General features: G+C 43.2%; 1 protein-coding gene across 1 annotated transcript in view; it reads right to left on the reverse strand.

Moving 5' to 3' along the window:
- LOC140995090 (ADAMTS-like protein 3) overlaps window positions 1-18,293 on the reverse strand; it is a 332,910-nt gene that overhangs the window by 18,905 nt on the left and 295,712 nt on the right. The window contains exon 7 of the mRNA XM_073465011.1: window positions 2,842-2,999. Within this exon, the coding sequence (XP_073321112.1) occupies window positions 2,842-2,999 (158 nt within the window). The remainder of the gene's footprint in view (window positions 1-2,841; window positions 3,000-18,293) is intronic.

The following is an 18,293-nucleotide window of genomic DNA, read 5'->3' on the forward strand; positions in this document are numbered from 1 at the left end:
TTACTTCCCAATAGGGTTAGGGTTAGGGTCAGGGGTTCCCCAATCCCCGCCATTACGAAGTATGGAAGTCTATTTTCAGAACAGCGGGGTTTCGGAAAAGCGGGGTTTAACCAAGCAGGACAACACCTCAATCACCCCCCTTCCTCTCGTGCCTATATATGTTAGGATCTGCGGTGCCTTGTCATTTCCCCTTGTTTCTCCTGTGTTTTCCCCTCCCTTCTTGTTGCATGTTTGTCTCCCTCTGTCTGTCAGTGTCGTCTCAGGCTGGCCAGGGCTGACCTACATTCTGTTCATCAGCCAGACTCATCTCACCTGCTGCTCCACTCACCTGCGGTCCATCTTCACTAATCACCAGATACCTGTCTTAAGCCGGTCCTTCCCCTCCAGTCTCCGCCAGTTCGTTGTGAAACCAACCGTGGTAACACACAGGCCTAGTTGAGAAGATTTTGTGCAATTCTGCTTTGTATTTTTTCATATTGTATTTTTTGTCTGAAACCTGCTTTTCCTCTGTGCTACAGACCCGCCACACGCACCAGCCCGTCCAGTCCTGCCCAGCCTTGCCTGTTGTCACTTCAATAACCCAGCTCTGGATTTTCCACTGAGGACCGTCTGGAACTGCTGCCTTTTTTGAACTCTTTTTGTTGTCATTAAAGACCACCTTTGCTGTGAACTCCTCTCTCAGCGTCTGCATTGTGGGTCCAGTTTTGAAATACTATGCAGTATAACAATATAAGCCTCATGCCTGGCTTCCTCATTTCTTGTGCCCCACCCACCCTTCCCTTCCCTTCTTCTGTCTCTCTCTTTCTCTTTCTCTTTCTCTTTCTCTTTCTTATAGGGGGTCTGCCAGCCCGGGAGCTGCCGTTGATCCCTAACGAAGCCTTTGTCACACCGCAGCCGCTCAACACTTCATCAACATGGCACTCGTGCTCAGTTGCCTTTTTAAACATCATACTCATATTCCACCTCAATAAACTAACATGTACATATCATTGATGGTGTGGTCCCTGCTCGTGAATGATGTTATGGGGCACTGCAGAGAATCTCCATCAAAGTCGATTTACAAGTTTGGCTATTACTACTACTTCATTTGGTTACCTGTCACTCTAACTTCCAGCAGAGAGTCAGAGAGTGAGGAAGGAAGTCAGAGAACGAGACTAAACACAAAGGTTGTCCATGATCATTGTGCCTTTCATCAGCAATGGTGGTTGTTTAACGGTGTGTCCTTGCGTAACTCGTCTGTGTGAGGATGTTCATGAAGTAAAGTACATTTCCCCTCCAGCTCCAGTCAGCATCACTGCTGCGGTCAGGTTGATAAACAGGAGTGAAGATAAATCCACTTTTCAGTCTCAAAAGTTAAGAAGTAATGTCTGAGCTCCCCTCCTGCCAGTGACCTGCTCTGGATCAGAGTAGAATCTGATGCAACTTTGGGTGTTTAGTCCTCCAGAAGCTGTCCGACTCTGAACAGCTGAGCAGCAACTCTGGCACCCTGCTCCACCTGCCTCTCTCTATACAAAATTCTGCAAACAATTTTCGTTTTGTTTTGATAGAGATCCCTAGTGGAAGAAGTTACATATTGGCATTTAAATATAATACCACAATGTAACGGAAAGCACCTGATGTTGTTGAGTGACAATTACTGTTATCAACAGGATGACAGCACAGGAAAAAATACAGTGCAAGTGAAGTCTGAATTAGCCTCTTATGGGATCAAATTAAAAATGATAGTAAACATCCAGCCCAACAGCACAGCAGCTAGACTTTAATGTGCAGAATTTTTCCCTCCAGCATGCATAGCATAACCAGAAACTGATGTTACAAATAAAATATATCCGTATCAGTCCCAAACCACAGTGGCAGCTGTGACATTACTTTCAGCTACTTTCTTTTTGTCAATCATGTGCAGAGACAAGCTGTGTTTGAATTGTATCCAGAAGGGATGTCTTATTGAAATGTTTCTCTTATAGCCACTTGAGATTTGTAATCACCACTAGACAAGTGTGAAGCTGTAGCCTGAGTGGACAGTAGGAGGCAATGCTCTGCTTCCAGCAGAAACTGGACTAATCCTTTTCATCTGCACATCAGATAAAACTGGCGGGGAACAAGAATTTGGATCAGGCTCCTTCCTCTGTACAGTGTCTATTACATTTTTACTCCACTACATTTAACATACAACTTTAGTTACTAGTTACCTCTAAGATAATTTTCACACCCTTCCTGTCCAGAGATAGTTTGTGATTTTGAATATTTGTGATAAACTGAAGGGATGAAGGATGTTTCTTTATGTGCTGAAAAAATTCTCCTACTTCATAAACAAAATAAACCCTTTAAAAACAATTTTGGAAAATGCATCATCACAAAGCTGAAAACAGGGCTGCTGACAGCATGAAAATTTGATTTAGACATATGTGGTTCTCTATATTCAACATGAATATCAACTTTGACAAAAATAAATTATAGAATAGCATTAGACTTAGTCTTGGTTTTAGAATGTGGTCACAATGGTGAAGTGATTGCAAGACATCTGTGTGGAGGCCCTGCTAAACTGAAGCAATTGTCTTGATTAGAAATGCAAGAAAAAGGGTTTTGAAACAATACAGTCTCTGTAGAAGGATTGATTTCTATTGAGATTTAGCAGGCCTCTCTAACAGGAATAATAACAGTGCCACTGGCAACAACCTTATAGTCTCTTTAGAAAAAATCCCTTCATTGCTAAATATTATGCAACAGACTAACTTATCTATGTTGTATCTCTAGTATCTGTAATAAAATATCGTATGTCAGAAGCTAAAAAGTCCTAAGGCTTGCTATAAACCTGTGCCTGTCCTCCTTTCTTTGTTTCACCTTGATGATGTAATCAGCATTGAGTGGGCCATGTGTCCTGAGTGTCTGCCTGTCCATCCCTCTTTGGAAGTCCAGTGAAGTGTTTCCTATCATGTAGGAGCCTGTAGACACCAGACTGCTCTCCTCCTTCCAACCCTGAAGAGAGACCGCTTCGATAACTGAGGGAGAAACAGACCCAGGCAGACATTTATTAATGGACAAAATGAACTTCATGTTTTAACTTAATAGTTACAAATCATTTTATCAATATGCAAGAAAAATGCATAAACCATGATGAAAACATCTGAAGATGATATGTGTGAAATGTGTTGTACGTTCCCAAAAAAGGGAAAATAATTTAAAAAAAGCGAAAAAAAAAAAAAGTCTTATCTATAACCCTGGTGGAATTCGATGGCAGCAACACGTTTCAAATATGTTGGAACAAGGGCAACTAAAGACTGTGAAAGTTGTGGAATGCTCTAAAGACACCTGTGTGGAACATTCCACAGGTAAACAGGCTCATTGGGAACAGGTGATAGTATCATGATTGCGTATGAAAGGGGAATCCTCAAAAGTCATTCATAGGCAAGGATGGGTGTGAACACTTTGAGAAACACAAGATTGTATAAAGGAAATTACTACATGGGCTCAGGAACACTTAAAGTAAGTAGTTTCCAGTAACATTTTTACAAATGATTCCATTCTGTTTTCATTTCCAATTCACAATATTTTAACCTCTATAACAGTAAATGCAGAAAACACTAATTCTCAAACAGAGATTCTATCAGACAAGGTACGGCAAAGCAGATAATACAGTTTTGCAAGAGCACAACTGAAGTCAAGAATCAATAAATCAAGACGAGGATGTAGACAGGAAAAAAGGCAAAGAGTAGGATGGAAAAGGGAATGTACAGTACCTGTTTTGCAAGAATATTGCACAAGTGCAGAAAAATAGCATTGTGTGTTTGAGCCCCTCCATTCATCGTACTATGATCAGGTCTGTGTCATGGTGGCGTCAGGTTTAGCAATGTGCCCTGGATGTCCTTACCACCAGCAATGTCCTTCAGCTCCTACTCAGGAATTGCAGGACTTTCCCATTTGGATGCACCCATAAAACCTCCAAAGAGAGGCGTCCAGGAAATGCATTTAGCCAGATACCCAAACCAACAGAAGTGACTCATTTTGATAGGCTAGACCATTAGTTCTCTTCTGAGCTCCTTCCGAATTTCCTCTCCCTAACTCTGAAGATAAGCCAAACCACCCTGGGAATCATACTCATTGTGTCTGCATGGCTGTCTGTACATATGTATGTATGAATATGTGTATGAATATATGTCTGTCTGTCTGTCTGTATTTATGAATGTATGTCTGTATGTACGTATGTTTGTATGTAATGGAGATAAGGTTTTAGCTGAAGTTCAGGAGCAGGACCACAGCTCAATCACTCCCCTTCCTGTCATGTGCCTACAGATGTTTCTCTTTTCATATGACCTGTTTGCCGCTGCATTACCGCGGCAGTAATAGGGGGGCTGCACTTGATAACTGTAGATGCTAGGTGGCAGCAGAGTGCCTGAATCCTGATGATGACAGGATTTTACCTTCTACCCTGTTTGACCACAATGTCCTCAGCAATGGCAGATTGGCGCTGTCCGTATTTTGGCTGGTTGACTCCATAGCAAGCGGATGTATGTATTCTAGCAGCATGTTAATATGACTGCTTCGGCTGATATTTATCTTTAGCAGCTCCTCTGTGAACTAAGTTAAATAAACTAAAGATGTGTAACTAGATATTTTTCAGTCGGCATTGCATGTACCAACTACTAAATCCCCTATGCATGATTGTAATAGTTAGTAAACCTATAGAAAAGAATACCTTTTCATATATTAGAATGAATAATGCTTTGGGGTAATTTGGGATATGGGATTTGTGATTTTGATACAATACTGTGATTGTTGCCATATGTTATTGTCAATTTCTTCATTTTTTATTTCTCATCGTTATTATAGTAAAAATACAATATGAAAAAAACTACTAAGACGTCATTTGAATGTGTATAAGAAAGCCCTACATGTTTTGTAAACGCAATTTTAAGGTCATCAGTATCAATGTTATTTATCAATATTCATTTTCCTAAGCTGCTGACACAGTTGCGCAGCACGTTCTTGGTGCCATTGTTTACATTGTTATTGTTATAGCCTAATTATTGATCTTGGTGTGGACGGCCCTGTATAGTCGCTCCTCCGCAGATCGCAGCATCAGAGTTTTGATCTGCAGTTCTTCCAAATGTAGTCTACCTTATTCAGTGCCTTGTTAGATTAGTCAGTCGTGCACACAGTTATTATTACTGTTTTTGTCTGTATTTTCACATCTCTCCTGCACCTGCTCTTCAAGCTCACAACAGTAATATAATATTGAGGATGCCATACACTGAGTTGCATTGCGATGCATCGAGAATCACTTTGCATTCGAACCGATGACAGCAAAATCGTAATCAACTTGTGAGGCCAGTGAAGATTCACACCTCTAGTTGTTGAGCAATAAAGGACAGTGAAATGTTGAAACAGTTTACATTGTAAGAAATGCTCTATTTAGCTGGAGGAGGAGCATTGCAGTACGTTTCTGTGTGCGTAATGTGGTGCGTGGATCTCAGTCCTCTGATCGGACCAGACAGGTTAGCAACTATCATTCTGAATAATAGGGGATGGGGTGTGGGTGGGTGAAATAATTAATCTTTGATGAGGAACATATTAATAACATAACCTGCAATGGACTCCAGCAGCAGAGGCATTAAGCCTCTCCCCCTTAAGAGAGACGATGCATGCATTTACACACAAGACAGAGTATAGTTTAACATAATTGAAAGTTGAAATCTCCCGACTCCTGAGCTCCATCACTGTTGTTTCCTCTGGAGTGTATCCTCTGTACTGTCCTGTTTATAACTACAGATTTTGTTTTGCTGCTTAAATGAGCCATGATGTTTGCTACAGTGACATTTCTACGTGCATGGAAAGGAAACCTTTGAATGACTGAAAGCAGCCTCTCATGCGTTGTGAACCTGCCTATGAAGGTGCATCTTACTATATGAATACTGAGCCCTCTACATAGCAGGTAAAACATTGCGACATTGACTTTAGATCAAGGGTCCATCTTATTACTGTAAACGCTTTCTGCTGCTCCGAGATGAGCCAGCAAAGCACCTGATCACACCTCATTTTAAGATCGTTGGTCTAAAACTAGTAACGACACTTGCGCTGCGCTGTGCGCCACTTTAGCCGGCAGAAAGATGGGCCCTGATGCTGGAGGATTGCTGCAGGTTATGTTTTTAATATTTCACCCACCCATACCCCACCCCCTATTAATCAGAATGATAGTTCTGTCTGGTCCGATCAGAGGACTGGGTTGCTTGTATCAACGGTGTCTCCAGCTGATCAATGAGAAGAGGGCAAAATCCATGTGCACGGACTGTGAATCCGAGAGCACGGATTTCCAAATCTGTTCGCACAGATTTCCACATCCAGTTTTTTTTCTACAATGTGACCCTAGAGGGACTCCGTGGATACGGACTAGGTCAATGAGGAAATAAAACAGCGTGTCCGGTTCGAGAGGGAGGAGTGAGAAACTCAGGGTCCCGGTGTGTTCACCGTAGTCTGGACTGCTCACATGTGCCACCTGGTGCTTGTTGATGCACACTGCAGCTAATGCAAAATCAGCTGGATAAAATAAACCCTAACCCTAACCCCCCAGCACCTTTAACACAGTGGCAATGGCTTCCTATGAAAGTAGAAACATCTGTATATAAACCTCTAGGCTCTTCATGCCTGGCTTTCTCGTTTCTCGTGCACAGAAAATCGAACCTTATCCCTCATAAGAAAACCACATCGCAGTCTCAAGTCATTAAAAAAATTGGACCCACCCATGGATCGCTCCAACATGGACCTCCTGTCCCTCAGCCCCACCAACGAGGACCCTTTCTGCTCGGCTCCTCAATCTCAGCATGCAGCAAGGCCTGGAAGACAACGGTACCACGGTCGCTCCAGAAACCCAGCTCACCGCATCTTCCAGCCCAGAAAACAGGACTCTCGAATACCAGCATCCAACTATACTTTCCACTCGTGGAAGACCAGCCACCACCAGAAGAGTGAACGACAAGGCAATTCCTCCCTTTGCAACTCCTACTCACTCCCTTGCTCACATCCTGAGGCAGCTGATCCACCAGGGAGATGGATGCATCTCCACACCGCACTCAGGGCAGCCAGTCACGCTCTTTGCAACAACCTCTATCTCTCACTATTGGCACTGGTCCCTCTTCCCACCTTTCTTTTTCACAATAACCTTCATGGGGGCATTCCGAATCGCATGCCTTTTGTTTTTACTCTAGTATGCACTGAAGCCACCCTTACAAGTACATACTGTTGAGACATAGGGTGTTTTCCAAGTCACATAGTTTTCTTTTAACTATTAATACGTAATGCAGCGGCCCCTACAATGTACATACTGTTGCATCAGGCATGCATACAACTGGGACAGAACTTATTAAGGACTTTGTGGACTGGTGCCAGCGGAACCACCTCCAGCTCAATGCCAGGAAGACCAAAGAGCTGGTGGTGGATTTCCGCAGGCACAAACAACCCTGCACACAGGTGAACATCCTGGGAACGGATGGTGACGTCTTACAAGTACCTGGGAGTTCACCTGAACAATAAACTGGACTGTACTGATCACACTGCAGCAACATACAAGAAAGGTCAGAGCAGACTCCATCTGCAGAGGAAGCTCAGGTCCTTTGGAGTGCAGGGGGCACTCCTGACAACTTTCTATGACTCTGTGGTGGCATCAGCCATTTTCTATGGAGTAGTCTGCTGGAGCAGCAGCATCTCGGCAGCAGATAGGAAGAGACTTGATAAAGAGGCCAGCTCCATCCTGGGATGCCCTCTTGACCCAGTGCAGGTGGTGGGAGAGAGCAGGATGATGGACAAGCTGTCATCGCTGCTGGTGAAACTGTCGTTTCAGTGTGTGTCATTCTGTCAAATGAACTATCATCTGTCAGGGAGCCATCAAATGTTTGTGCTCTCTCGGCTTCGTTTATATTTGCATGACACACCGTGATGTATGTGACGAATGTGGGTCGGAATAGCTAGAAAAGCACACTGGCTTGCATACAGCAAAATGCGACCGGATGTAGTACGACATCATAGTACTACCTCTTCGCAACAACCTCTACTAACGTCTACTGGCACCAGGTTGTCAGGTCTTCTCACCACCACCTCCTCCATAACAACCTCTAACACCCTCTACTGGTACAGAGTTGTCAGTTCCCCTCCCCTTTATCTCTCCTCTACAGCAACCTCTTCCACTTCTGTGTGGTTCTCACACCTAGCAGCCCAGGGCTGTATCTCTCCGCAGTCCGACAGCCGTCCTTGCTGCACCATCTACAATTCCTCCATACGCAGCTATACCGCCGACAAGAAACATTCAGTTTTCCTTGGCGTCAGAGATCCCTCCATTTAGCAACCTCCTCCTCAACCCTCTCCCATCTCGGCATACCTTTGACAATAAATCTTCACCAGTAAATACATTGACCTAGCTGAACTACTCCTTCCCTCCCTCGACCAAACTTCTCAAACAAGACTGATTGACAGCCATGAAGGCATACTCATCATCCCAACTCATTCTAAAGAGCTCACAGTCGTAGAGGTTTCTCTCTATATAAAGATATTTTCTGTCCGATTTACCCAGCTCGTGGACAGGAGTTTGATGATTACCTGACTCTGGTCCTTGAACTGGTCCTCCGTTTCGGAGGCACAGGTTTCTATCACATTCAGTTCACCTCCAGCTCAGCAGCACAGCTTCAACAATTTAGACACTTACTCAGGGTGCCTCAACTACAGTTGCACTGTCGCACCTTTACTGCTTTAAGTTTCATCTGCCACACATTGATCATCTGCATGTCACCACTGCACAAACCATCCCCCTCAAAAATCAAAAACTCAAGCCGAACTTCTCCCTTCACACGCCTCTCCTCCACTACTCCATCACCAGAAGTTATTCCAAAAGCCACAAGCTTTGTCGCCTCTGTACCCTTACCCGAAGGCATGGACAAAAAGGTAGACCAGTTCTGCAGTTAGGAGGTCGATCCATCTGCAATAACGTCAATGGATCAGGCTGCATCATACCTCAGTGCAGATTCCTGCATGTGTGCTCTTTCTGTGGCTGTGGCCACTCTCGACCTGCCTGTCTCCACAACCCAACCAACCACCGTGATCCCTAAAGAAGCCCTGCCCACAACACAGTCATTGAACATCGCACTCGTTCTCAATTGCCTTCTTCAACATTGTACTCATATTCCACCTCAATAAACTATCATGTACATCTCATTGATGGTGTTGTCCTTGCTCATCTGTCCATCCGTCTGTCCATTCATCCATCCATCACAGTTAACATGAACTTAATGAGAGTTTTGCCTTCACTTCATACGATGGTCATGATACAAACTTTGCATTACTGCTGATGTCAAACGAACCTGTCTGTCAATCTTGTGTTCTGTCAGATCCTCACTCTTGAGCCTGAAATACTTGAACTCCTTCACTTGGGGAAGCAACACACTGTCAACCAGTGAGTGAGCGAGCTACCATTTTCTCCTGGTCTCAGACTTGAAGGTGCTGCTGACACTCAATCCAAATGCTTAACACTCAGCTGCAAACTGTCCGAGACTGTGCTGTAGGCTACAAGTCAACCAAAATGGAAAACAGTGTAATCCTAAATCCACCATGTCAGACAGCCTTTCTGATATTAAACATACAAATCACTCTGGTTTGCACCACCAGACTGTCCACCTGTATATAGTGCAATCAGTATCAAAGAGAAAAGAGAAGGTCAGTATATCTATACTAATATATAGTATTGGTATGCTCTGAAGCATACGGGGGCCTAGCTGCGAGATATTGTAAAGTCATTTACCGTAATCTGTAATCCATTGTGACAATGAGACCAGTATACAGTGAAATTATAGCGATGAACACCACATGATGTCTTTGTTAAACGTGTGACATAAAAACTTGGCTGATGTGAGAAAACAAATATTAGACAGATTGTTCAAAGCATTTATTTTCCATAAAAAAGAAAAAAGCCAGGGAATTTCAACAAATCCACTTAATTTTACATTAATTTGAGTTTTCTCCCCAAAGCTTTCACAAACTGAAACGATGAAGTATCCTATAGTCTTGCCATTATCATGAAACAAGGGCCTTGTGTTACCAATGTTGAAAATATATTTAGACTTCTGGACTTGTTCCAGTTTCTTGAAGACGTTTCACCTCTCATCCAAGGGGCTTCTTCAGTTCTAACGAACTGGAGGGGAGTTGCAGGCTTTTAAACTCTGTGTAGGTGTGTTCTTACAGAGTCGTTAAGGACACGTGTGAGCTCTGAGTTTCAGAGTCGTTAGGGCCACTTGTGTGTTGTTGGTCAAACCGGCCTTCATGTGGGTTTCTAGGGCTAGGTGAACCCAGGTATGAATGGTTGTTAAGGTGTCTGGGGAGAGAACTCAGTGCAGCATTGTCAGTGGGTGAGAAGTAATGTTGTAGGCCACCTCCTCTGTACAAAGATGGTCATTCCAGTTTGACATAGATGGATTCTTTTACTCCTCTTTCAAACCATCTGTCTTCTCTGGCCAAGAGGAGTTGGCCCTCCTGTGTTGTGCCATTCATTTATGGAGAGGTTGTTTTGTTTCCCCAATGTACAAATCTGTGCAGTCCTGGCTGCATTGAACAGCATAAACTACATTACTCTGTTTACGCCTGGGGGTTTTGTCCTTAGGATGGGCTCAACTAGCCTTAGAAACCTACATGAAGACTTCTAGTTCATGAACTTGGGAGCTGGGTTAGCTGACCTGTAAATTTGTCTTTGAGTTTCTTTCTTTTATAGTGGTCTCTCTCTACCTTTAGCTTCTCTATTTAGTGTTCCCCATCCACCACACTAATCTCCTGGTAGTTGATGAATGATCTGCAAAAGTAATTCTTATGTTACTACTCGATTCCGAGACATCTGAAAAAGTAAATCCTACAGCTCTTCGGGGTATTACACTGTCGGAACTTGAGTAAATTAGCAGGAAAAGGCTTGTGGCCATGTGCTGGGTTTATCTATATAAAGGAATATACAATCAGCCACGACATAAAAAGGATTAAGTAGATGCCTTAAACTCTTGATGATGTTCTCACTTCACCAATCAGTCCTTTCATGTTTTGGCTGATTTCAGTATCATGTAATCAGTATTCCTCAATATACTCAGGTCACATTCACACCTACAGTTTTGGTACAGACCAAAGAAAAAACAATATCCAGAGTTGCCAGGTAGCTCTGGTTCATTTCATGTTCACACTGACTTACTACAAACAAACCAAGGGGAGTGAACAGACTGACAAACAACACATTCATTAGACATTAGACAGGAAGTCATGCTGCACTTCATTAAACTTTATGCAGTTATTTCACTTCACAAGAAGTAACAAGAGCTCACAGTAGAAGAATTCAGATTTGACTGTAACTTGACATGAACAGTGAAACAAGATGAGACATCTGAATTGTTCAGAAGGCCATCCACTCATCACATGCTCTTCACGTGAACAGACAGTGCCAGAACCTGTCAACCCCCTGCACTAATCAGAAGTTCTGTTCACCTGTCAATCACAATCAACCCATGTTTCAGTGAAAAAGAAATTATGGGTCCAAGATGAGGGAGAAAACTCATCACAAATCACTGCGTTATTCTGGACTTTATATTATTACTCTAACTAATAATTGTCTGTTCATCTGGTTTACTCCTTTCCGTGCATCCATGAAGATGTGAGTATTTGTTTTATTCTGTTATTTATCCAGGGAGACTGCACTGCATACAATATCGTTTCATGTGACAAGGCCCGAGTGCCTGTGATAGTTTGACGGATATATTACACCAGATAACTGTTGTTAATGCTCTTTCATGGCTGTCCCTGTAATGCCAATAAGCTCTGATACTTGTAATTATATGTATTAGTGCTGCATCGCTGTGCCGACTGTGTTATTTCTCCTTATGGTATGGCAGCGTGTTGAGCGAGTTGACGCATCCATTAAGGGACGGTCACACATTTATTTAGCTAGATAGATGTGAGCCTTCATAAACTGAGGGAATGCTCTTTGTGAACGCTCCCTTATGGTTATAGAGGTATATAGTACTAGAATGTATTTTCCTAATTTCTTATCTTTGCTGTGATTATTCTTGTGTAAGTGTTACATTGCTTCTCTTTTTTCTCTTATATTGGCAATGTTGATTACTACTTCATATATACATGATTACTCTTGCATTGTGTAAGTTGTGTAATTTATGCCCTATGGTTTGTTTATTATCATTGCATAATCATTATCATACAACCTGTAGAGAGTGCAGTCTACAGTCATAGAGCCAGCACCTAAGGGTTCATTCATTCATAATCACTTAGGACACAAGTTTGGGTTTCAGTAAACCAGTACCTCTGTTACACTAACATAATACTATTATGATCAGTTCAAATGAACAGCATGGCTCAACATGGCTAACATTGTTGTTCAGGGTGACGGATTTTCTCTCATACTCATACACTGCATGACAAACTATTTAGGGGCAACTGTGGCTCAGGTTCGATTCCCTGGGTCCCCTGGCTGCACGCCGAAGTATCCCTGAGCAACATACTGAACCCCATATTGCTCCTGATGAGGGCACTATAGAAATGCAAGTCCCTATACCAACGTCTTTCTCGAAGAAATTCTGACACTTCTGACACAGAGTAGTTAGGGATTGAACCACCAACGAGTGGTCTGCATAGTACCATTTGGTTCAGAGGAACCAAGACCCTAGCCGGGATTGCAGTTGGATCTAGCCCCAGTCTACTTGGGTCATGTAGGCTCTTGTTGTTATGCCAAGCATCTATGGATCTATCTATCTCTGTATGCCAATATTTCTAATAACCTATATGAATGGATATGACCATACACTGTGCACATGTTACGTGGGTAGCAGAGTATGTGGAGTGCATGCATAGTGCCTGGGTGCTGTGGACAGAGAGAGAGAAACAGTGTGGCTTTGCTCAGAGCATGCAGGTGCTAGCAATCGAAGCACATTAGCAGTATAACTGTAAATGCAGCAGTGGATGTACACTGTGAGTCAGTAAATAAATTCTCCTGCTACTTAAGAACCAAGCTATGTTCCTGTATTTTGCTTGCCAACTGCTGAGTAAAGTGAGGGGGGTTCATCCTGAAGTTCACAACAACTTTGGCCCAGGAGCATAAAATACAGTCTCTCCTGAAGCAGGACCTGTAAACATATGGTGGTCCATTATCATCACAGGAGAAAATATTCTAAGAAATCAATATCCTTTAATTAAAAATTTGTGTTATTGAATGACAATTACTTATTACTTGTAAAAAATGAATTCACAGGCATTAATGTTTATGTGATGAACGTGATGAGCGCACGTTCAGTGTAGACGTTAAAATGGCTGTGCTGAACATGCGCTCTCTTTTAAACAAATCTTTTATCATAAATGATATAATTTTAGATAATAACCTGGACAGCATTCTCCTTACAGAGACATGGCTTGGCACTGATGCACCTGTTGTTCTCACTGAGGCTTCCCCACCAAATTTCAACTTTTTATTTTCAACTAGGGGGTGCAAAAGAGGGGGGGGGGGGGGGGGGGGGGGGGGGGTACTGCTTCAATTACAAAGAACACCATGCACTCCAACTAAGTCTTTTTTTAATAGCTACTCATCATTGGAGTATCATGCCTTCGTTTTTAGCAGCCCACCTATCCTCTGTATGACAGTCTACCGACCACCCCAGTACTCCACTTCTTTTATTAGTGAGTTTTCAGAACTTTTATCAATTATTCATACCACTTTTAACATAATTTTAATAACCGGTGATTTTAATCTACATGTGGACATCTCTTCAGATTCAATGTCCTGAGAATTTTTAAACCTTTTACACTGCCTTGATTTTAAGCAACATGTCACGCAGCCGACCCACAGCAGGGGGCACACCTTGGACCTGGTTATATCCTATGGCCTGTCCATTGGTGCGCCGTCTGTTGTGGACCTGGCTGTATCTGACCACTTTTGTGTGTTTTTTACAATCACCAGTTTTAATCAGCGGGAGGCCCCTGTGAGAACAGTGAGGAAACGCTACCTAACTTCTGAAGTGGCTGCAAATTTTATCCAGATTTTACAGAGCACTCCTGCCGAAATTTTACCTGCACCCTGTGATTTTATCATTGACAGCTTTAACAATAAAATAAAGTCAACACTGGACTCAGTGGCTCCACTTTTAATCAAAACAATTAAAACAAGACCTACACCCCCGTGGAGAACTGAGGAAATTAAAAAACTCAAAAGGGAATGCAGGAGTGCTGAAAGGAGATGGAGGAAATCAAAGTTAACAGTTCATTATGAAATATTACGTGAACACCTCAAAACTTACAATAACACAGTCAAACAGGCAAGAATCTCCCACTTCCAAAAACTAAACCATGATCACAAAAATAACCCCAAATTCTTATTCTCCACAATCGATCTTTTAACAAACAAAAATTTTAAAAGATCCTCCAAGACACCAGACAACTCCCTTTGTGAGGACTTTGCAGACCACTTCAGAAGAAAAATCAATGACATCAGATCCAGTCTTTTATCCCAACAGTTTTTAAGTGTCAACACACCTGGATCATTGATTTCACCTGTGGAAAGTTTTGCCCTGGTTGATGCGAGGACACTTGGTAGAGTTTTCTCCCAAGTAAAGCCCACAACCTGCCTTTTAGATCCAATTCCCACACCGTTTTTTAAAACACTCCATGGATTCTTTGAGGAACAGCTGTTATATATGGTGAACTGCTCTCTTCAGATGGGTGTCTTCCCCACCTCCTTTAAAACGGCGGTGGTGAAGCCCCTTCTGAAGAAGAGCAATTTAGACCCCAATGTTTTAAATAATTATCGGCCTGTATCCAACTTACCATTTTTAAGTAAAATTTTAGAAAAACTTGTTTTTAATCAAGTAAATGATTTCTTAAACTCAAAACATATTTTAGAGAGCCATCAGTCTGGTTTGAGGATGAACTACAGTACAGAGACAACCCTTTTAAAGATTTTAAATGACATCAGGAGCAATTTAGATAATCATAAACTCACAGTCTTGGTACTACTGGACTGGGTATAAATAGAATAAGGAATATAAGCAGTATCTACATAAGGTGCAAGTTGGTACTGAGGTAGATTGAATGTCCGTATAAATACTATAAATATGTAAAGATAAAGTGGGGATGTGTGTACATTATTGTCCGTTAGCAGGATGGGGAAGGGGGGATGGGGGGATGGGGGGGTCCAGGGTCCAGAGCAGGGAGGCAGTGGGGCAGGGATGGTTGGGAGTTGAGGAGTTGAACAGCTCTGGAAACAAAGCTTGTTCTCCTGCTCTGTGTCCTGCAGCCCAGGCAGCGGAGCCGGCGTCCTGAGGGGAGCCACTCAAACACCGGGAACAGAGCGTGTGAGGGGTGCTGTAGGATCCTGAGCGCTGTCCTCAGTGTTTGCTGCTCACACACGGTTGAGAGTGTTCTGACCGGAAGTCCGATGATTTTAGAGCAGACTTTGACAGTGCTCCGCAGGCGGGTCCTGTTTTGCAGGCTGGTGGAGTGAAACCAGCAGGTTATTGAGAATGTGATTACACTCTCAATGAATGAGTAATAAAATGTCCGGAGGATGTGTTGACCCCAAAAGTGTTGAGTTTCCTCAGGAGATACTGCCGCTGCTGGCATCTCCTGAGAATCTCCTCTGTGTTGGAGGCAAATTTCAACATGCAGTCGAAGATTGTGCCCAGGTATTCGTACTCGTCCACCACCTCTACAGTCTTCCCATGGACTGTGCTGACAGCTGCTGCGGCCAGTTCCCTCTGCTTGCTGGAAAAGGTCACCACCATCTCTTTGGTCTTCTCCACATTTAACTCCAGGCAGGAGTTATCACACCACACCACAAACTCATGAAGCGCTGAGCTGTGGTGATGTGAGGGGCCTGAGACCAGGGACAGGAGAACTGTGTCATCCGCATACTTGACCAGATGACAGTCTGGATGGGTGGACCTGCAGTCATCGGTGTAGAGGATGAAGAGCAGAGGAGAGAGGACGCAGCCCTGAGGGGAGCCAGTAGAGGTGAAGGAGAGGTCAGAGAAGGTGTTATTGACCAGCACTCTCTGTGACCTGTTGGTCAGGAAGTTTGTAATCCACAGGATCAGCTGGTCATCCAGGTGGAAGCGGGTGGAGAGTTTCTTTGCCAGGATGTGTGGCTGTAGGGTGTTGAATGCAGAGGAGAAGTCTGCAAACAGGAGTCTGGCTATTGTGTTGGGGTGTTCTAGATGCTTATATATAGTGTCCATGATGTATATTTTAGCATCATCAACCCCTCTGCCTGCACAATAAGCGAACTGGAGAGGGTCCATCAGTGGGTCAGTGACCTTGATGATGTGGTTCTTGATGACCCTCTCCATAGCCTTCATCACGAGTGAGGTAAGAGCCACAGCTTTCATAGTTACGCTGACGATACGCAACTGTACATCGCCGTGTCTCCTGATGACATAGGGCCAATTGATGCCCTTTTCAACTGCATTTTAGATATTAAGTCATGGATGACAGCAAACTTCCTGCAGCTCAACCAGGAAAAAACAGAGGTTTTAGTCATTGGTCCTGAAGGCCAGAGAGAGAAACTTTTACCAAAGTTACAGGATTTTAAACCATCACAATCTGTAAAAAATCTGGGCGTGATTTTTGACTCTGAGCTCACTTTTATTCCACACATCAAAAACATAACAAAGATAGGTTTTTACCATCTTAAGAATATAGCCAGAGTCCACCCGTTTCTCTCCCAGGCCAGCACGGAGGTGCTGATGCATGCTTTTATCTCTTGTCGTTTACATTATTGTAATGCCCTGCTCTCTGGTCTTCCCCAAAAGAACATGTATAATCTACAATTACTACAAAACTCAGCCGCACGCGTGCTGACGAGGACCAGAGGGCGGGAGCACATTACACCAGTTTTAAAATCGCTGCCTTGGCTCCCCGTGCGCTTCAGGATCGATTTTAAGGTTCTTTTATTAGTTTTTAAATGTCTTAACGGTCTCGGGCCTTCTTATTTATCTGAACTACTTTTACTCTATCAACCCTCGCAGACCCTGAGGTCCTCCGGCGCCGGCCTCTTAACCATACCACAAGTAAGAACTAAAACACACGGGGAGGCGGCATTCAGTTATTATGGCCCCAGATTGTGGAACAGCCTGCCGGAGAACCTCAGGGCCGCAGAGACTGTTGATGTTTTTAAAAAGAGGCTAAAGACCCACCTTTTTAATCAAGCTTTCAACTGAGCTTGTTTAATTCTTTCTAATTCCTTTTATGCTCATACCCCTATTCTTACAGGCGCCCCCTGCGGTCATGGACCATAATTCCTCTCAGTGTGCGCGGCCCCCAAAGGTAGCTTCTTCCTCACCTCAGATCTCGGTGCCCAGCTATGTCTCCTTAGTGACAGCTAGTGTAGGTATGTGAGTGTGAGCATGTGGGTATGTGTGTGTGTGTGTGTGTATGTTGGTGTGTGTGTGTGTTTGTGTGTGTGTGTGTATGCCTGCGTATGTGCCTGAGTGTGTATGTATTTTTGTATCTCTGTGTGTATACTTGTGGGGGTGGGAGGTTTGGGTTTTCATGGTTATTCTTTGTTGTTCATGGTTTTTCTTTGTTGTTTTTATCCTCTGTGAGGCACTTTGTGGTACTTGATGTATGAAAAGTGCCATACAAATAAAAGTTGATTTGAGTTGATTTGATTTGATAGGTACGCTTCCTGTGTCTCTTAAAATTCAAAAGTAGGCAGTGAACTCACTATCCATGCATCTAGACAACGCATCAGATTCTATCGCTGATAATGCTACATTGTGAACAACAACAACAAATCTGTTGGTCACCGTTACCAACCATCTGCGCAGTGTGTCCATAGCCTGAATCATCTTGACATGATACTTTCTGCTGCTATAAGACAAATCCTGACACACATATTTCAACAATCAAAGCTACAAACTTGGTACTGGTGAATAAACTAACTGGGTCACTGTCAACAATAATCAGCTCTGATCGATTCTATATTCTCTTGTGACGATGATGACGGACGATGCTTTGCTGTTCAGGTGTTGAAACCATAGAAATCAACCACTATTTAAATTATTTGTTTAACAGGATGATGTGATAGGGCTTTACCCGACTCAGGATTTTATCCATAGAATCATGTTGGGACCCACAGATGAAGTCATTCATTGTGGATTTCAAAATGGACTCCGAACTGAACTGTGTCCCAGAATTCCCCATTGTTCACACCTAGGTGCAAAATTCAGCTTTGAGCTACTATTGGTCAGGGTGACACACCCCCCTCTGATCAGATAGTCAAAACTCCA

The sequence above is a fragment of the Pagrus major genome, chromosome 4, assembly GCF_040436345.1.
Source record: "Pagrus major chromosome 4, Pma_NU_1.0".
NCBI lineage: Eukaryota > Metazoa > Chordata > Actinopteri > Spariformes > Sparidae > Pagrus > Pagrus major.